The 17201-nt window shown below is 45.2% G+C and overlaps 5 protein-coding genes across 5 annotated transcripts; 2 read left to right on the forward strand and 3 right to left on the reverse strand.

Annotated features, from left to right (window-relative positions):
* Positions 1-408: 408 nt before the first annotated feature.
* EDB93DRAFT_1253173 (uncharacterized protein) lies at positions 409-4158 on the forward strand (the record flags this gene model as incomplete). Its single annotated transcript, XM_041453415.1, has 13 exons — positions 409-476; positions 539-561; positions 625-644; positions 702-1103; positions 1154-1180; positions 1472-2064; positions 2431-2521; positions 2568-2587; positions 2644-2674; positions 3421-3623; positions 3718-3824; positions 3876-4009; positions 4060-4158. The coding sequence occupies 13 exons, from the start codon at positions 409-411 to the stop codon at positions 4156-4158; spliced, it is 1818 nt and encodes a 605-aa protein (XP_041304881.1).
* Positions 4159-4801: 643 nt separating this feature from the next.
* On the reverse strand, positions 4802-5216 carry EDB93DRAFT_1106210 (uncharacterized protein; the record flags this gene model as incomplete). The annotated part of the gene is made up of 3 exons (XM_041447596.1): positions 4802-5002; positions 5050-5121; positions 5169-5216. 3 exons carry the CDS (start codon positions 5214-5216, stop codon positions 4802-4804), a joined length of 321 nt encoding a protein of 106 aa, XP_041304882.1.
* A 1140-nt stretch (positions 5217-6356) lies between these two features.
* On the reverse strand, positions 6357-11342 carry EDB93DRAFT_1298965 (uncharacterized protein; the record flags this gene model as incomplete). Its single annotated transcript, XM_041454652.1, has 16 exons — positions 10854-11342; positions 10719-10735; positions 10280-10681; positions 10114-10224; positions 9806-10019; positions 9659-9718; positions 9068-9604; positions 8874-9011; positions 8772-8825; positions 8253-8420; positions 7572-8199; positions 7303-7476; positions 7112-7241; positions 6805-6927; positions 6696-6750; positions 6357-6509 (listed from the first exon to the last, which is right to left on the reverse strand). Exons 1-16 carry the CDS (start codon positions 10908-10910, stop codon positions 6357-6359), a joined length of 3021 nt encoding a protein of 1006 aa, XP_041304883.1. The 5' UTR covers positions 10911-11342.
* A 424-nt stretch (positions 11343-11766) lies between these two features.
* Positions 11767-13655, reverse strand: EDB93DRAFT_707747 (uncharacterized protein). The gene is made up of 2 exons (XM_041457170.1): positions 13263-13655; positions 11767-13204 (listed from the first exon to the last, which is right to left on the reverse strand). The coding sequence occupies exons 1-2, from the start codon at positions 13353-13355 to the stop codon at positions 11981-11983; spliced, it is 1317 nt and encodes a 438-aa protein (XP_041304884.1). The 5' UTR covers positions 13356-13655; the 3' UTR covers positions 11767-11980.
* Positions 13656-14303: 648 nt separating this feature from the next.
* EDB93DRAFT_1164136 (Peroxin-3-domain-containing protein) lies at positions 14304-16762 on the forward strand. Its single transcript, XM_041450124.1, has 7 exons — positions 14304-14471; positions 14530-14983; positions 15035-15119; positions 15168-15537; positions 15596-15709; positions 15762-16359; positions 16521-16762. Exons 1-7 carry the CDS (start codon positions 14314-14316, stop codon positions 16596-16598), a joined length of 1857 nt encoding a protein of 618 aa, XP_041304885.1. The 5' UTR covers positions 14304-14313; the 3' UTR covers positions 16599-16762.
* Positions 16763-17201: the final 439 nt, after the last annotated feature.

Here is a 17201-nt window from a genome sequence, read left to right on the forward strand (position 1 = left end):
TCTCTAGAGCTTTGATCGCAACTATCAAGGACATGGGTTCATGCTCATGCCCTTGTTGCATCACACCGAAGTCCTTGTTTAGTTATCTAGGTCTGCTAAAGGACATGAAGAGTCATATAACCAACCTTCGAGTATATACTATGATGAAGGTTCTTGATGCGCGCAAGTTTATCTATGACCAGGGAAATACTATAGGCGGTTCAAAGGTTGAATGCACCCTCGGAGAGGGCTTGTGGGTACCCACTGTTGTAAGTGTGCACAGTTCCTTGATTTTTATAGTTAGCTCAAACTAGTCACTTGCAGAATCAATTTGTCAGGAAACTCGGATCACTAGGCCTCGACCCGTTCTGAATGCTTGTCATCGATTTCATGCATGAATGTGAACTGGGTACGTGGAAAGCATTATTCATGCATCTCATCAGGCTTCTCTATGCCCTTCCTATGGGAAGTCAGCTGGTTGCGACCCTCGACGAGAGGTACGTGGAGTCTGTATAGAGTGTTGTTACCCCCTAACTGATTGCCTCAAATGCCACCATAGATTCTGTCAGGTCCCGACATTTAGTAATGGTGTAATTCGAAGGTTTGCAAATAATATCTCTGAGATGAAAAGATTGACTGCGTGAGACTTTGAGGATATCTTACAGGTTTGTTTGTCAAACATTTTTCTACATCAGGCTATCTGATAAGTTCTCCATCGGTAGTGTGCCATTCCGGTCTTCGAAGGACTGTTCCCCACCAACCATGATAAACTAGTGCAGTTTCTACTCTATCGCTTTGCACAGTGGCACACGCTTGCCAAGCTTAGGATTCACTCAGAATCTACTGTGAATCTCCTTGAAGAGACATTCAAGGCACTCTCTCTGAAGTTGCAGAAGTTCCAACGTGATACTTGCTCTGCCTTCACTACTACGGAGCTCCCAAAAGAGAGAACAGCTCGTCAAAAAAGGTTTGTGCAGTGCTCTGAAACTAACACCACTCCTCCAGAACCAAGCGGTGTGAAGGTGAAGAAGTTCAATCTAAACACTTACAAGTTCCACAAAATGGGAGACTATGTAAGAACTATCAAGCTCTTTGGGAGCACGGGTTCCTTTACAACTCAAATGGTTTGTATCTATTTCATTTTCATTATCCATCTGAAGTTAATCTGAACTAGGGAGAGCTTGCTCATAGAGCTCTCAAGGTGTTTTATCCACTGACCAATAAGTTAGACACGCCAGCACAGTTGGAAAAGCACGAGCGCAGGCGCTGTGTACTTTGAAGTGTAGCAGAAGCTGGAAGTACATCTTCAAGTTGATCGCTCCCCGATGCCCCCCCTCCGGCATCATCAGGAAAGCATCACCATATTGCAACTAACCAAAACACCCCAGTCAATCTATTTGTATTCCTTTGAGAACATGAAGATGATCTGGCTGCTAAGGTAGTGTCAATTGCAGTGAATGCACTTGACAGCTTTTCTCATGTTTTTGGCCAGGATTTCATGCCGAAACTAAAGGACCACGTCCTTTACAGGCTGCAGCAGCTAGACATCGGCTACTGTGATCACACTTTCACAGACAAAGAATGCAACTCGGTCATAATTCCAAATAATACAATATATTCAGTTCAGACGATGCAAATATATTACACGATGTATGACCTGAGGTGCAAGTATGACACCATCAACCCTAGAACATACGGCGACGTTATGGTAGTCTCGGAAGAAACGGCACCTAGTCACCCATATTGGTATGCCCATATATTGGGTATCTATCATATGGAAATGTGGATTAATGTGGATGGAGAACAACCTATAAAGCAGCACCTGGAGGTGCTCTGGGTCCAATGGCTGGCGCCATTGAGGAATCATCAGTCCGGCATGAAGCACACTCGTCTTCCAAAGGTTGCATTTGTCGACGAATCAGACCTGGATGCATTTGGGTTTCTCGACCCGGGGCAGGTGGTTCGAGGAGCTCACCTGATTCCAGCATTTGCATCAGGACGTGGTTCAAGCTCGCTTCGATATGGCCAATCATTGGGACATCCTGGGGGGGAGCCAGATGACTGGGAAGTGTACTACGTTGGAATGTGAGTATTTATATCCATTATGTTGCGCATTAACCTTATTAATTGCTGCTCGGAATAATGACGGTTTCACTGTGTCTGACTATGCATATTCATAAGCCTAGCTCTTTTTTGTACAGGTTACTAGGCTCTTAACAGTAATGCAGTTTCAGCACGCAAGACACTTTGCAGGATTCTGCCCGCATGCAATTTGAAACTAATAAGAAATCTAGATGCATGGTGTTTGCACAAGCTGCTGCTCAAGGAAGTCGGAAATGAATGACCCATCTCCTCGACTCATCACAAACGCTGAGACCGAGGTTTCACTAATGAAGCAGATTGTATCATTGACTACCTGGTGCGCATATATGCATCTGTTCTCCATGGTAGATGCACATATATTCATGTTTCTCAGGAGAACGGCATATTTGATGCCATAGACAAGCAATACCTTCAGAAAGTTATATTCGGCATTTACCTGGTAAGATTAGATATAATTTGGGCCTCTTTTCTGATGTTCAGTGTAGGACAGCAAAGATCCCACCAAGTTCGTCGATTTTGGTCATTAATCATTACAAGATCTCTGACAGACTACTCATGCAGCATTGTGGAGGCTTACACCTTCAATTTCCATGTGAGTGTCTAAGGCTTTCAGATATATTGTATTAAATGGACGAGGTACATTAAGTACTACAAGCTGCCTGGAAGTCACACTACCATACCGATCATGACTCTTGGCGATCAGTTATCAAAAATTTCCCTTGTGTGCCCAGACCCTGTTTCTGAGGCCCCTCAAGAAAGGGCAGGTGCCGACTCTCGGGGAGGTTAAGAGAAGTGTTAAGGTGCACCAATCCTTACTTCTCTGTAATCATTTTGTTCTCAAGTGCTTCGTCCCAGGCAATGATCAAATTGCTTATAACTACTATCAATCAGATGGAAAACCTTCCAAGTTCATGTCGATGTCTTTTTTTATTGAGTGTGACAGTAGCTCTATCGCACAGAAAACCATTACAGAAATTTCAAGTTGTTCTTCAATGAAGATGCCCTAGATGACTATCAGCCCCCTCATTTCCAGGTGGCAGATGCCAAGGCTAACAAATGGTTCTTTACTACCCATGTGGTGAACAAAGTACCAGAACAAACAAGTATCGGCCAAGTGAGTGCAGGATGGCATGGGTAAGCATCAAAAATTCCAATGCATTAGCTTAGATCCATCTTCTTTATTTAGCCTCGACATGAAAGTGGTTTCAGTATCATCAGTATCTTCCTTCTATATCTGAAGACAATGATACACCATTCGCAGGTATCACATCTCACACAGCCCCGAGGTTGACTCCAGTCGAAGAGGCAAGAATTAGAGTAGAGGACGCACAGTTGTAGAAGAAAGATGCATTGGAGCGCAATATCGTCTGGAGTGCAGATGAAGATGAGGATACTGAGGGTGAAATGGTAATCGACGAAGGCATTGTTTTGGCCAGGTTTGGTGGTGACGTAGTAATTACCCCCATCGGTATATGCAGCGAAGATGGAGAGGTTCGACCACTCCCTCAAGTCAATGTCACTTCATCTCCCGCTCATGTTCAGTATGACAGTATATTGGAGTCAACCCCGGTACATGTCGAGACCTGGTTTGTCACTCGCCAGTTCCTTCTCTTACCTCACTGATGCTTGCGTTAGAACATCCACTTCAGCTATCTCCACTCAAGAGGTTGATACCCAGTACCTTCAGGATCTACTTAGAATGAAGAATGATGTATCCACTGTGCCTGATTCAGAGATGTTGGGTATGATGTCTATTTGATGTATTGCATTGCACTAAACTGATTTGTTTACAGATATGGAGATGCAGGTACTGGAGGCGTCTGGACCATCCTGCAATCCAGGTACGACTGGTCCACAGATCCCTCATCATAGCAACCATTCCAAGCGGATAGATGAAGGCCAACTTGACTGTGACTGTGGGATATCGGTGCGTACACAGCGAAATGGAAAGAAACACAAGCTAATCTACCCTCAAAGAAGATCAACGATGCTTCTCTGTTGTGTGAGGGTGGTTGCAACTGTTGGTTCCACGTTTGGTATGGCATTTTCATCTCTCATACAAAGCAAGCCTTCTGACAAAGACCAGTTGACTAGGTGCATGGGGTGCATAATTGTCTCCTTTCTGAATACGTGATTTTCAGTTAAATGTGACGTAGGTATCATGGTGCACAAGACAAATGTCTTCCTGCTCAATTTATTTGCTTTAATTGTCGTCTCCTGCGACTCTCACCTGTGGGACATCATCGCAGGGCAGATTCATGCTGATATCATTGCCCGATACAAAGACCTCGCCCTTTTCAGGTACACAGTGGCCTGTCCCATGCGTCAAGATTACTTACTTTTTTTTTAGGAGGGCTATCAAAATTTACAAAGTGTATCAGCCATCTTTGGCATCACTTTTCAAGGTACACACTGGTCAGTTCAATTCCGATCTTGTTCTTCATTGTTTCAATTTCACATATCATCAAAGGGTGTGATACTGCACTGGTTCGTCAGGCGAATCTGACTTGGATTTATCAATGCTATGCCTGTCTGGTCCAAAAACTTCGAAGTATTTATACTAGTACATCATGATCATCCATCCATCTGGTGTATGAGTCCCTCAATGCACTCTTGACATCCTGAACTCTACCAATACTCTACGGTCTGAACTTGTCAGTTAATTTAGAACTTTTTTAGTTTCAAGATGGCTTACTTGTAGGCATTAACGCACACCACCTCAAAGTCCCAGTATGTGCTCAAGTTCAGCCATCTCCAATTCGAACATGTGACGCTCTCTCGCAACCCACAGGATCATCATTGATTGTGCCTCGTCTGACCAGACCGGGTGCGGGGGGTATGGAGGAAACGGCAACTCTGGTTGATAGATGCGTTGACACACACGGCGCCGCACGACAACCCAGGTATTGTACATAAGTTCCTTCCAAAATTTCAGTGTTTTAACTAACGAATGATCACATGACTTACCAACTGGTTTCCTGTCAACACAAACACCACCTCCCGAGGCCTTGGAGTGTGTTGAAGAAGATGCTGAGGTATCTACTGATGATCAGTGAGTAGCTGATATCAGAGAATAATTAACGTACCTTGTAGGCAATCTCTCCATTTGCATTTGCATAGTTGCTGTTGTTCATTGTAGTATTGTGTATATTGGTAGATATAAAATTGAATGGACAGTGAACGCAAGTCGTCGAGTTGTTGTCTAAGAGGATATCCCGATTTGGACAATGATCTATTTATAATGTCCTCCGGCATTTGCCGGAGGAGTAGTATACTCCAACAAATCAAACTCGGAAGGGCTCTATGTAACTACTAATGACTATATAATACACTCAGAGTGCTCTTTAGTAGTTTGAGTCCTTATTGCGTGGTGGGGTAGAGCAGCCGTTGCTGTGACAAGAGCTGCATTACAGATTTTAAGAGCAATATCTTGAATGAGAAGCAAAGTTAGCAAACGACCATGACCCAATCTAACAACATAGAAATTAACAAACCTGCAGACTAACACAGGGGTTAGTAACTAAGCTCTCCCGTGCCCAGCGCCATCAACCTCTTGCAAAATGTCAAAGCTCGTCACAACCTTGACATGTAGTTGATTCACATGAAAGGTGTGTTCTATTGCAAGGTCATAAATGACCTTCTAGTTAAAACATAAAAAAAGAAAAATAAGAACACTCACAAAACATATTAAGTCGATGCTATTGATCCTCACAGGCGGCGATGGCACATAATCACAACATTGTTATAAACTCGCATGCTAATTTAGTCTCGATGACCAATGTGAACAGTGCTTTCCGAGAGAAAGCCTTAAATAGACATATAATTCATAGCATAAATTTTGAAGAATGAGAATGCTCGACAAGAGGGACACACCTACGCTACCATCTCTTGCCGGCCATCACGTTACAACATCACAATCTTATCATGAACTGCTTGCAATAATCTAGATTTGCAGACATGAATGGTTATGTACCGACAACTCAAATTTATCTCAGTATATATTGACATATTTACTAAGAGCAGAATTGTATCCTTCTATATTTACCACAGGTACAATATCACAGACTGATCAATTCACTGATGAAGGATCTTTCGGCAACTCTCTCGCAATAATCGACATATCAGCCGAATGGGCGAAACTCCAACATATAATCTTAATGTGTTCACAGTAGATCACAAGTGGTGCAGTGATTACATGACTGCTTCATACTGGGGGAATTCTAACGATCACGCAACTATCTGCGCTTTTCTCATCAGCAACCATGACAGTTTTGTCAGTGTAGCCTATCGAACTGAGTATGGGTAAACTGATACTGCTGGCGCAGGAGCAGATTCACTATAATAAGTGATAACCACATCACGATCCACGGGACTATAAGAGTGTGTATGGCGAGGGAATTTAGCTCCAGAAGGACCCTGGCTGCTCCCTATACCGCATGTCCGCAAATGTTCAAAATTTTCCTTGCGGGGCGCAACACTTTTGAGGCTTGCGGGGCACACTTTGGACATGCATGGTGGCCAAAACATACCAAAAAAGGAAATTTTCCGAAACATATTACCGTCTACTGAAGTACCTAGGCAAACCTGCAATTCTGCTTCTTGCAAGACCATACCGTGAACTGCGACACAATAACCTCGCGCAGTGCCATCATCCCAGCTGCTTCCCACCTGTAGACAATGATAAATTTATGTTTTACAGTGTTTTATAGACTTCAAACTCACCGTTCAAAGGCCCATGGTTTCATAGTGTGATACCGGCCCTCTGAGATGCTGAGTGCGGATGTTCTGAGATTGTAGACAAGCTCCTTGATACTGGCAAGTGTCCATAGGTGTCCTGTAGACTTACTGTAGTGCCAGAAAGAGTTTTCATTTTCTTCAGGATGTGTCTTCCGAAAAACAAAAATTTAGCATGAATAAGCAGCGACAAAACAACCACTTGCCTGGATAAAAACACATTGTCCTATGTTCGTTAATGAAGGAACATCCTTGCTGCCAGCAAGGAGAACACTCTCGTGACGAGTGCCTTTACCTGCCACCATTCTTTTTGTACATACAGACCACTTGGCCGAGATAGCGGACCTGTGAGTGTTGCATGATGACATATGACCCAATTGCTAGTGGTGATATGTCATTGACATTCCGCATCGCAATTCCAGGAACTGGAGCGCAAAAATCAGGTGTTAGTGATTATGATTATGAGCAATTAAATGTGATACTTACAAAGATTTTCGAGGCGCAGCACAGCTGAGATGAGCTGCTTTGCAATGGTCCAATTGCCAATACCAGAAGAACTTGCAGCAGGAGCTGATGTCTTGGTAGCTGTCCAACGTTCAGCACGTGAGTAGCCACCATGTCGCTTGTGCATGAGGAGCTGCAGATTGTCATTTGTGTGAACTGAATGTCGAAGGATATGTTGGATTTCATTTGTGCATGCTATACCTGCAAACTTGTGAGCCTTCAAATCAGTCTCTCATTCCAAAATAACATACCACTATGATCTGACATGTCAAGGCCAGCAGCAGCGTCAAGCTGCATTGTAACTTTGGCCAGGTTTTTCGGCTTGTAGTGTGAGTACCTAGCCTTCATATCGAAAGATTTTTCAGAAAGGATACCTGAGTTTCGGTTATGAGCCTTTTGCAAGCGGACAACAGCAGCGACATCCAGTACACGATTGGGAGTTGTAATTGGAGTGACATTGGCATGCTCACTTGGCCGGTTCAAAGGAGGCGCTGGGTTAAGAAGGTTGATGATGTTTGGAACAACAGCAGGGTACGGGCCGTGGACTGGTTTTGATATGCGCTCTTCAACCTCTTCAGCATCTTCGATGTCAGTCATAAGTGTAGACATGTGAGATATGTGGTGCAGGGCTTTCACGTGTTGGACACTATCAGGAACTGACGGATCACATAAGTCATGGGCGTCACTCTCGGCCTGAGCAGCAGCTAGGCGGAGTGATGTTGTATTCTTCAAATCATCATTGTCATTCTCGCCATCCTTGCTGTCACTCTGATCCTCACACCTGACTTTCCGTTTCCCAGCTTGGGTGAGTCGTGCAGCCTCAGTTCTGCTGGCCATGAAAACCAATGGTAGTGGAGGTATGCTTGAGACACCAAGTACCTGTTGGGCAGGTTATCAGCTGTGGTACACATATTGACGGACACCATACTCACATTGTTGAACACAGCTACTACATCCTCCCACGCAACATTCGTGATGGCTTCAATTTGCAAGCGAGATGGGGTATCAGTTAACTTCTTGAGGTCTTCAGCGCTTAGCTTCTCCAGTGTAGTGTCATAGACATAACCAGATGATTTCTCCTTGCGTTCGTGGACTCCGGACTGTGCCAATCGAAGGAGAACCTCCTGTCACTGCTCAATATGACGCAATATACCCAGGAATTCAATGTAGCTGAAGTTGGTGAGAAATTCACGCGCAATACTAAAGATTTTCTCCAATGGCAATGAGCCATGCTGCCAAGGTAGGAAGGGGACAGTGGGGTAATACTCCCGGTAAACAAGTGTGAGTTTTATAAGTGCATCACAACATGAGTCAAGTGACTTGAAATTTTGGAAAGAGATAAAGCTGCAGCGGAGGGGGAAGAAGTGGCCATGGATGGGATGTTTGCTTTTGTTGGTGATGTGATTGTGCCAAAGTTGAAGGAAAAAATTTGCTTGCATTGCAGCATGTACTCGTTCGGCATGTGAAAGATCGCGCTTGAAGTATGCATCAAACAGTTCACCTATCTACATGTCAACTTTGGAGGTCAGACATGAAGAGAAGCAGAATCTTACTGCACACGAAATGCACTGCAAATGCAAGATGATAGGGCTTCTGTATCGACTGGCCATCACCCAAACCATAATCAGCTTTTCAATTTCATTCAGATCTTTCTCCAAAAGCTGTGCATCTGCTTTGTCTCGTCTCGAAACCTATTATTATTTTCATTCATTAGTTTTAAAACAGGCCATGAATAACAATCACTTACTCGTCGAAGCTGCCGCTGTAGGCTCTTATCTTTGTCCAGTGCACAGCATTGCTCACAAGAATATTTTCCATCAGGGACGAAGCGGTGTGTGCAAGTCGCAGAACATATGATACGCATACCACCATCACTGCCATTCTCTACAAACCAACGACGATGGCTCAACAATTCCTGCCCAAGAATTGCAAGCTCCTCCTCACTAAACTTTGTGATGCTGGTATGTGTGTTTCTTTGAGAAGGTATGATGTGTTCTTGTCCTAGCGCTGACCCTCCATACTTATATGGAAACAGAACTTTTACTATCTCACTGCGACTGGCAATGCTACCAACTCCCCCCACATCTCCGGCAACAGCATTCTTTGCAAGGAGTGCATATGCACCATCAGCCCGTCCCATACATGCAACACTGGTGTCTGTGCTGACCTGATCAACTTGTACCAGAGAGACAGAGGGTGGAGCGGTGTTTTCTGGAGACTTTTCATGAATTGCATCTGACGATTTTTTGCCTGCTGATGTAAAGAATGATGTGATTGATTTCATCTACACAAGATTTTAGTAAGTGAAAGAAATGTGATCATTTTGCTACGAACTCACGGGAATGTACTCTTGTTTAGTTCTCGACTTTGATTTTGATCCAGTCACCCAAGGACATCGCTGGAGGTGGCGGTCATATTTGCTAAGGTCGTATTTGCGTCGTTTAGGAAGTTTCTTTCAACTTTTGCCACCCTTCAGCTTCTGAACAGTCTGACGGTCTCCAGAATCTAGCTTGATGTCGACTCTGCACTGGCACTTGATGAAACTTGGCCCAAAATCAATGATAAGTCCTTGTGTCTTTGCCTCGTTTAACCTCTGGACTCGTTGTTCAGGGGTCGTCTGCTGTACTCTCAAGCCTGCAGCTGCCTGAACTCGATTCCAGTGCGTTCTTTTGGACTTTAGTCTTTGATTTTTCGAGTTACTAATTCAATACTTGCCGTTCATCATCAGTGTGGGCATCTGACTCGTCACTCTCCAAAATCTCAATACACTCCTTTGTCTGGTTATCCACACACTTTGTGGATGATGCCGTGCTGGTGGTATGAGAGGGGTGAAATACCAACTGGTTTCCATGGCTTGTAGCATATGTCAACGACTCATGTGCAGGTGACCGAGGAGCCTTTTGACTACAATTGTTCGGTGAGTGATGAGTTGCTGTCACCTGACAAAATGATAACTCACCAGAGCTCAAGTGCTGTTTCCATTCGAGGAACCATTGCAGACAGACAGGATCCTTCTCCGACATCTTGCTCGACATGGGAAAAGGTATGCAGAAAGTTGTGTATAAGGAGAAAATCTGCCTGACTTGATTTCGAAGATAGTAGCCCTCCTTCTTGTCCCCAACCAAAGATGGCATGAACGGGAGCATGAAGCTCCTCCCAGTGGTCCGCAGAATGCTGGAGCGTCAGGTGCTTAACTCCAAGGATACTCTCAGATGCTGGTCCTTGATTGCTGACTGTCAGAGCAGCTTTTTTCAGCTTGTCTAAGATATTTTGCCAGATCATAACACAGACTTCAGAAGGGTGCAGAGTTGGATGATACAAAGAATGCTTTGATTCTGCATTGACTACGACAACTAATGCTCTGCACAAGTGTACCATATGTCAGTAAATATAGCTACATGGTGAATCCCAGCGTCTGTTTAGGAAAACCAGGCAACTAAGTTGGTCAGTGTACTAATATTAGCATGGATTCACGGCCTCTCGAGGCGCTACCGACGGACATGGGGTATGCGCTACAGGCTTGGGAGGCGCACTTTTAGGAGTATAGGATGGGTAATTTCGAGGACTTGCGAGGCGCTACCGGTGGACATGCAATATAGGGAGCAGCCGGGGTCCTGCTCCAGAGCATGGCAGCGTTCAAATTCCTACGTTCATAACATTAGTGACAGAGCAATTCAAATTTGAGGCCTGTTGGCATGCAAACGCCCATCCATTTCGGTTCTGCCAAAGCACCAGTCCTGAACACGACACTTATAAAGACAGCAGTCTTCCCACTGCGCCCACCCACAGATATTGATCCTGTGTCGCATTGCATTATGCATCTCTCCTTCGTCGTCGCCGTCGTGGCTGTTTTGATAGCGTCTGTATCTGTTAGTGCATGCCCAACTCTTTGCATAGAGGACGAATGTTGCCCTGGTCAGAGGTGTAAAGCGATATACATCCCCGGAAGTGTGCGTATGAGAAGCTTGCATTCGGCATTTTCTCAAGACTCACTGGCGTGGTAGGACTCATTTGAATTCCTTTGTGTATCATCATGATGAATCAAGTTCGAGTGGCAAATCGCGACTGTGAGTCGTGCTTCTGGTTTTTGTGTTGGTGCAGTGTGGTTGATGCACGACACATAGGTAATTCGTTGCTGGTCTGACTGAGATGTTTGCTTCTGGACAAATTCAGTGCCACTCGAACAATGGAACTACTGGAATATAATAGAAGAACGTATGATCTTGACTTCATGCGACTGAAGTCAAAGTTCGGTTATGTTCAATAAGCGGCCGACAGCCAATTTGTATCATGCCTCGAGACTTGAGGCCGTTTGCGAGCTTGAACATTAAAAGCCTCGTGGGTTGGATAAGATGCATTTCAACCGGACGAAACCTGTACCTCAAACATCAGCTGGCAACAGCTCCACCTTGGCTTAAGTTGGTTCTTAAGGTAGGGGTGTAAAATCGTCCTCGGCAGAAATCATACTAATCAGTAAACCGGCGAGTTCTTGCTGACGATTTTTCAGATATACTACAACAGTTTAACGGTCAGATGAGAGAGAGAAAACAACTATAACCGCAGTCAACAGCAAGTCAACAGCGACGACGACGACGACGAAAGAAAGTAAGAACTCAAAAGGCATGTAACAATACGTGAATGTATTCCGCACTCGGTTATTCTAAGCTTCCGCGATACACAGCGCACCAGCCGCTCTCAAAGATCTGAGATGCATATTGACTTCATCCCAATTCCTACTAAAGCCCCGAACCTGGTCGACACAAGGGAGCCAGGCAGAAATGATGCGAGCGAGAGTTTTAGCATCTTCTAGTCGAAACTTGGATGTCTCCAATGCCAATCTTCGTAGGGAGGTGTGTTGTATTGGCTCAGAATCAGGATCGATATCGATAGTTGCATTATTGATTGTAACTCGCAGTGTATGCAAATGTGGACATAGAAAGAGCGCTGTGAATAATCCATGGAGAGAGACTGAACAAGGAATACCTGAGCCGACGATTTCCAGAGTGTGGATATGCGGCCAAGAAGACATAGCTTGGAAGAGAATAGCATTATCCAGGTAGATGCAGGAGTTAGAAAACCTGAGCTCTAGGTCTCGGAGCTGTGTAAAACAAAGGAAATGTGGAATTGGTGTCAAAGAGTCGTCTGGGGGTTCCAAGAATTCGTCATCAAGAGAACAGATGGAGATTTTTTCTAGAGTCTGACACGCTTTGCAGTGAGACAGCGCACGAAAAAGTTGCTCGGCCTCTTCTGAACACAGACGGTTGGCTTCAAACTCGAACTCTTTCAACGAGGGGAATTGCGAGTGTTGCATGACTGTGATGATGTCTGCAGCATCGTAAAGCTGTCGGAAGGAAAGAGCCGTGATGTTGAGGAATGGTGATAGACTGAGATCTCGTATTAACAGCGAAGGAGGGTCATTGCACCCTTGATCAATTCTCAATGTGAGAAGGGCAGGGATGTATGAAAGGCCCTTCCATGTTTCCAAGTCGAGCATTGGACAAGAAACAGTTACAAGCCGCCGCGTGCACCAACGGATCCTATTGGATAGCAAGGACAGATCACTTGTGAAGTCGCCTTTTTCAGGAGTGTAGATGAATAAGTGCTCCAACGCAATGCAAGGTATCACAAAGGATTGCAGACCCTCGTTGACAGTCTTCCATCGGTGCAGCACAGTGTAAGGGAAAAAGAGGTCCAAATATGTGGTGGAAACATTTAACGACCTCAGCCTCGGAAATATGCATGCCCCGGCAGGGATGACAGAGAGGAGATGGGGGTGATCAGATTGAATGCTTAATGTGCGAATACGGGAGGAGTGGTGCATAAATTGACGGCCCGTCTCATGGGCAGATAATGGCTCGACGCCTTTCGCCCAGGGCTTGTCCCACTAGACGCTCGGTCAGCCGAAAAGAAATGGACAAAGCGTAATGAAGTCGTGCACTGACCCTTGTACCACTATGATATATCAGTGGATGTAACCTCGTTACACAGCCCAGCAGTGGTTCTAACTCTTCGATCTCAGCCCACAGTAAATCCATCGCGGGCTCGTAAAATTTTTACATGTCCTTGCAAGCGCTGCAAGGGATCTCTGAGTCGATGTTGTTTGAGTAAATGATATTTCATTCACGTAGGCGAATATCTCCAGGAGGATTTCGGGAACAAGTAAAGCCTGATGCATCACAGGTAGAGTCAGGACTCAGAACTAGGTTTTATGTAAATCTTAAAAACATTCCCTATGTAGGACCAATGGGTGTTGTTACCTGTTATTTTCAGAATCCCAGTCAATGGACTGCACACGTTGCAGCACATAGTATAGAATCCAGATACAGTTTCAAACTGCTGAAAATGTGGATACTTCGTTGTTCAGTGCATCACTTCGAACATTTCGTCAACTTCCATTTTCTCTTACGGAAACTTTGTCAGCGCGAATGAATCCCTGACTCCGGGCCTTTGTAGAGAAAAGTCTTGTAGACGGGACGCTATAGAACAAGAGAAGAGCAAATATGAATTGTTTGCTTTGCACAATTTCTGCAAGACTCACTAGCTCGATAGGATCGATTCATAAATGTCTAGCATTTATATCAAATTTGAGTAGAAAGTCACAGCAGTAATCGTGTTTCTGATTTTGAGATGACGTACAGCGTGGTTGATGTACAATGCTTGTGCGATGGAGAACTTGGAATAGAGGGCCATCTCGAACGCTACGTATTGGTCTTGTCGCGGTTGTAAGCTTTGAACATCAAAAGCCTCGCAGTAGGTTCAATGAACACCAGCGTAATAAATTGATGTTCAACTGAAGTTAGCTTCCTAGCTTCCGGTGCCGATGTGCAAGGCGTTGGACTCCATACGACATTGCGGAGATAAGTCAGACTGGAATCATGGTTTGCGCTTGCAAGTTGCGTCTAGACGTGGGGCCCGTCAATGCTTACATCATCCATTTTGATATCCATAACTGGACGTGTAAGCCTAAGTTACTTTCCTCCTTCAAGTGACCTCATGTTTGACGCTGCAAGGAAATACGTGTATAACCGACGTCGTGGGCTATTTGAGACGTCGGTTGTTCTCTGTGGAGCCTATGCTGTGAGCCGCTATGTCAACGAGAGATTGGAGGAAGTCAAGGAGAAGGTTGTCAGAGAAAGGACTGCTCGAGAGGCGTATGTTCGCTGACTTTGTCAAAGATCATCGATTTACCTGCTCATTCATTGTTACCAGACTTCGAAGACGTTTTCAGAGTACTCATGATGATGCATGCTTTACTATTATGGCACTTATTCCTACACTGGCTGAGCAAATCCTCGAGGAGATGGATGTCGAGTCGCTCACCAACGAGCTTCAATCTCTGTCACGCACATCCCGTCCTCGACCTCGCTTTCAACATCCAGAGTCTCATTCTGAGTCTGAAGTTAGCCTCGCCTCAGATATGCACTCAGATGCTGGGTCTATGTCATTGTCATCCTACTCGGGCATTGATGGAGAAACATCATCGAACATGGCAGCTTCAACAGACAGTTGGGTCGATCGCCTTTCGAGCTCCTCATCACACAGGAGTACGAGTGAGCAGCTGCAACAACCTCATGATTTTCTTGCCTCTGCTGGTAGTCAACTATCTGACTCAATTACCACTGCTAGTTCTTCACTGAGCTACAATCCCGGTGTCCCTTTTCATGTGAGCTTCTCAAATCCGGAATATGCGAGTTCGTATTCATACACATATTAGGAGCCGCAGACTTCCATGTTTCCCTCCACGAGTGAGAATAGCACTCGAACGAAAGCACAACTATGGAAGGAGGTAAAAATATTAAGTACGTTGAAATATTCAGTATCCCTTACAATTTACTCACATAATATAGCACTGACACGTACACTGACAACACTCTATACCACTACTTTGTTGTCCCTCCTCACAAGCGTACAGCTAGCTCTTCTTGCACGTGAACGGTACATAACTTCGGTTCTTTCTGCCGAACGTGTCGAACGCATCCGCGAGGCAGCACCTACACTCTCTGGTCTCGTCTTCCGTGAGGCTGTATCTCGCATTGTTGACGTGGAGATGATATGGCCAGCATGGTCTACAGGTCAAGAGGAGTGGGATGAAGAAGTCGAAGGCGTATCAGAGGATACTGAGATGCGCTTCTTGACACTTAGCTGGTGGATACTACACGTAGGATGGAAGGATATAGCCGCGAGAGTGCGAAGTAGTGTCGAAGCCGTTTTTGAGGGGTATGTACTTTTTTCATGTAGGTGCTTACGCATATTTTACTAATTTTTAAAATATCAGAGTTTCCCTTAAGACAAAATTGTCGCCTTCTGAGCTCCACGTACTGATCCTTGATGTTCGACGACGCGTTGAGCGGGATGGTACAGGTGACAGTAGAGCAAGCATACCTGGCCGGTGAGTAAAGTCCCCCTTGTTGTCGGGTTCATTGACTCACTCTACCATTTAGCTTTCTTGGCTCTCTACTTCCACCGACTCCCGAAACAACAACCCACGTACTTGCACAAGGTGGTGCTCTCTCTCAAGTCCCTTCAAAAATTTCATCTCTCCCCATTTCCTCCATCTCGTCGTTAGGCGACAGCAATGACTCTCCGCTGATTGCCGGTCCCACCCCTCGTGTGGGTATCTTTCCAACCCCTCCCTCATCCATCCCCACCTCATCCCCATCACCATCCTCCAGCCGACCTGCCCCAAACACAACGTCCCTACTCCCAACCTCGCAACCTCGAGCCGAGTTCAATGATCCAATATTTTCCTTCCTCCTCTCGCAGACCAGAGCATATTTGTCCGGTCCAGATTTTGCTTATGCCCTCAGCGCTGCGCTCGACCGCGCCACGATGGTACTGGTCGATGGACTCCGGGCGAAGGTGTTCGTAGACTCAAACTCAACGAACGTCCCAGATGGGCTGTCAGTAACCAATCCGATTGATTTGACTGTGGAAGAGGAAACGAAGGAGGAGATAAAGATACGGTTGGCAGGCCTTTTGCCCGGATTAGCGCGGTGGAGCCAGCTGGCGTTGAATGCTGTGCCCAACGAATTGGTAGATGTGAGTGTTCGCATTTTCTTTTGGTTCTTTGCTTTCTGTTGTATTGTGTGACTTCTTTGCTTTCTGTTGTATTGTGTGACTGCTTTTTTTCGAGCAGTGGATACCACACTCATCTCATTCGATTCACATCATGCTGTGCTTGAACTGACTTTTTTTAACAGAATGTCATGGCGGTGCGCGAGCTCGGTGCCCTGGAGGCAATTGTCATGTCAGATTATGAGGATCGATACTCTAATTGATGTCGAGACAGAAAAAGTCATCTATTAACTGTTTGAATTGATGAATGACATGTATGCCTGGCGGCCTTGAGTGATGCATTAACGTCAGCATAGATCAAACACAGACAGAAAATGTATGCATATATAGGGAAGCACCTCGCTCCGAATTCGCAAGGGAAGAAAATAGCAGAAAAAGATAAAACAGATCTACAACATACTGACAGCTTTTGTCCGCGATTGCTATGGTTCGTGCAACCACTGACCGGCACCAAGTCATATTTAAGCTTGCGACCAGCCCTGCGTAGACAAGTCGAGTGGCATAACCAAGTTTTTAAATGTCAGGCGTAGTCGAGTCTACATCTGAATTGCACCCCCTCGCACGTTTGATCAGCCATACTCATCAGGTATGACGTTACTGACGTCGTGTGGGCGTCTCTCAGTTTGCATTGTATCGCAATCAGCGGCTGCCGACAAGTCCAGTTCTAATGATACTCTACGGGCCGCACAGGCCGCAGCTTGCTCAAGTTCAATAATGCTGGTTCAGTGTATAGTCGAGGGAACTGGTGGGAAGCCACGCTGTAATTTGAACAGTGCACTCATCCGTTCCTTCCCATCGGTTCCTGT

Source organism: Suillus bovinus, assembly GCF_016758785.1.
Source record: "Suillus bovinus strain UH-Sbo-P2 chromosome Unknown EDB93scaffold_55, whole genome shotgun sequence".
Classification (NCBI taxonomy): Eukaryota; Fungi; Basidiomycota; class Agaricomycetes; order Boletales; family Suillaceae; genus Suillus; species Suillus bovinus.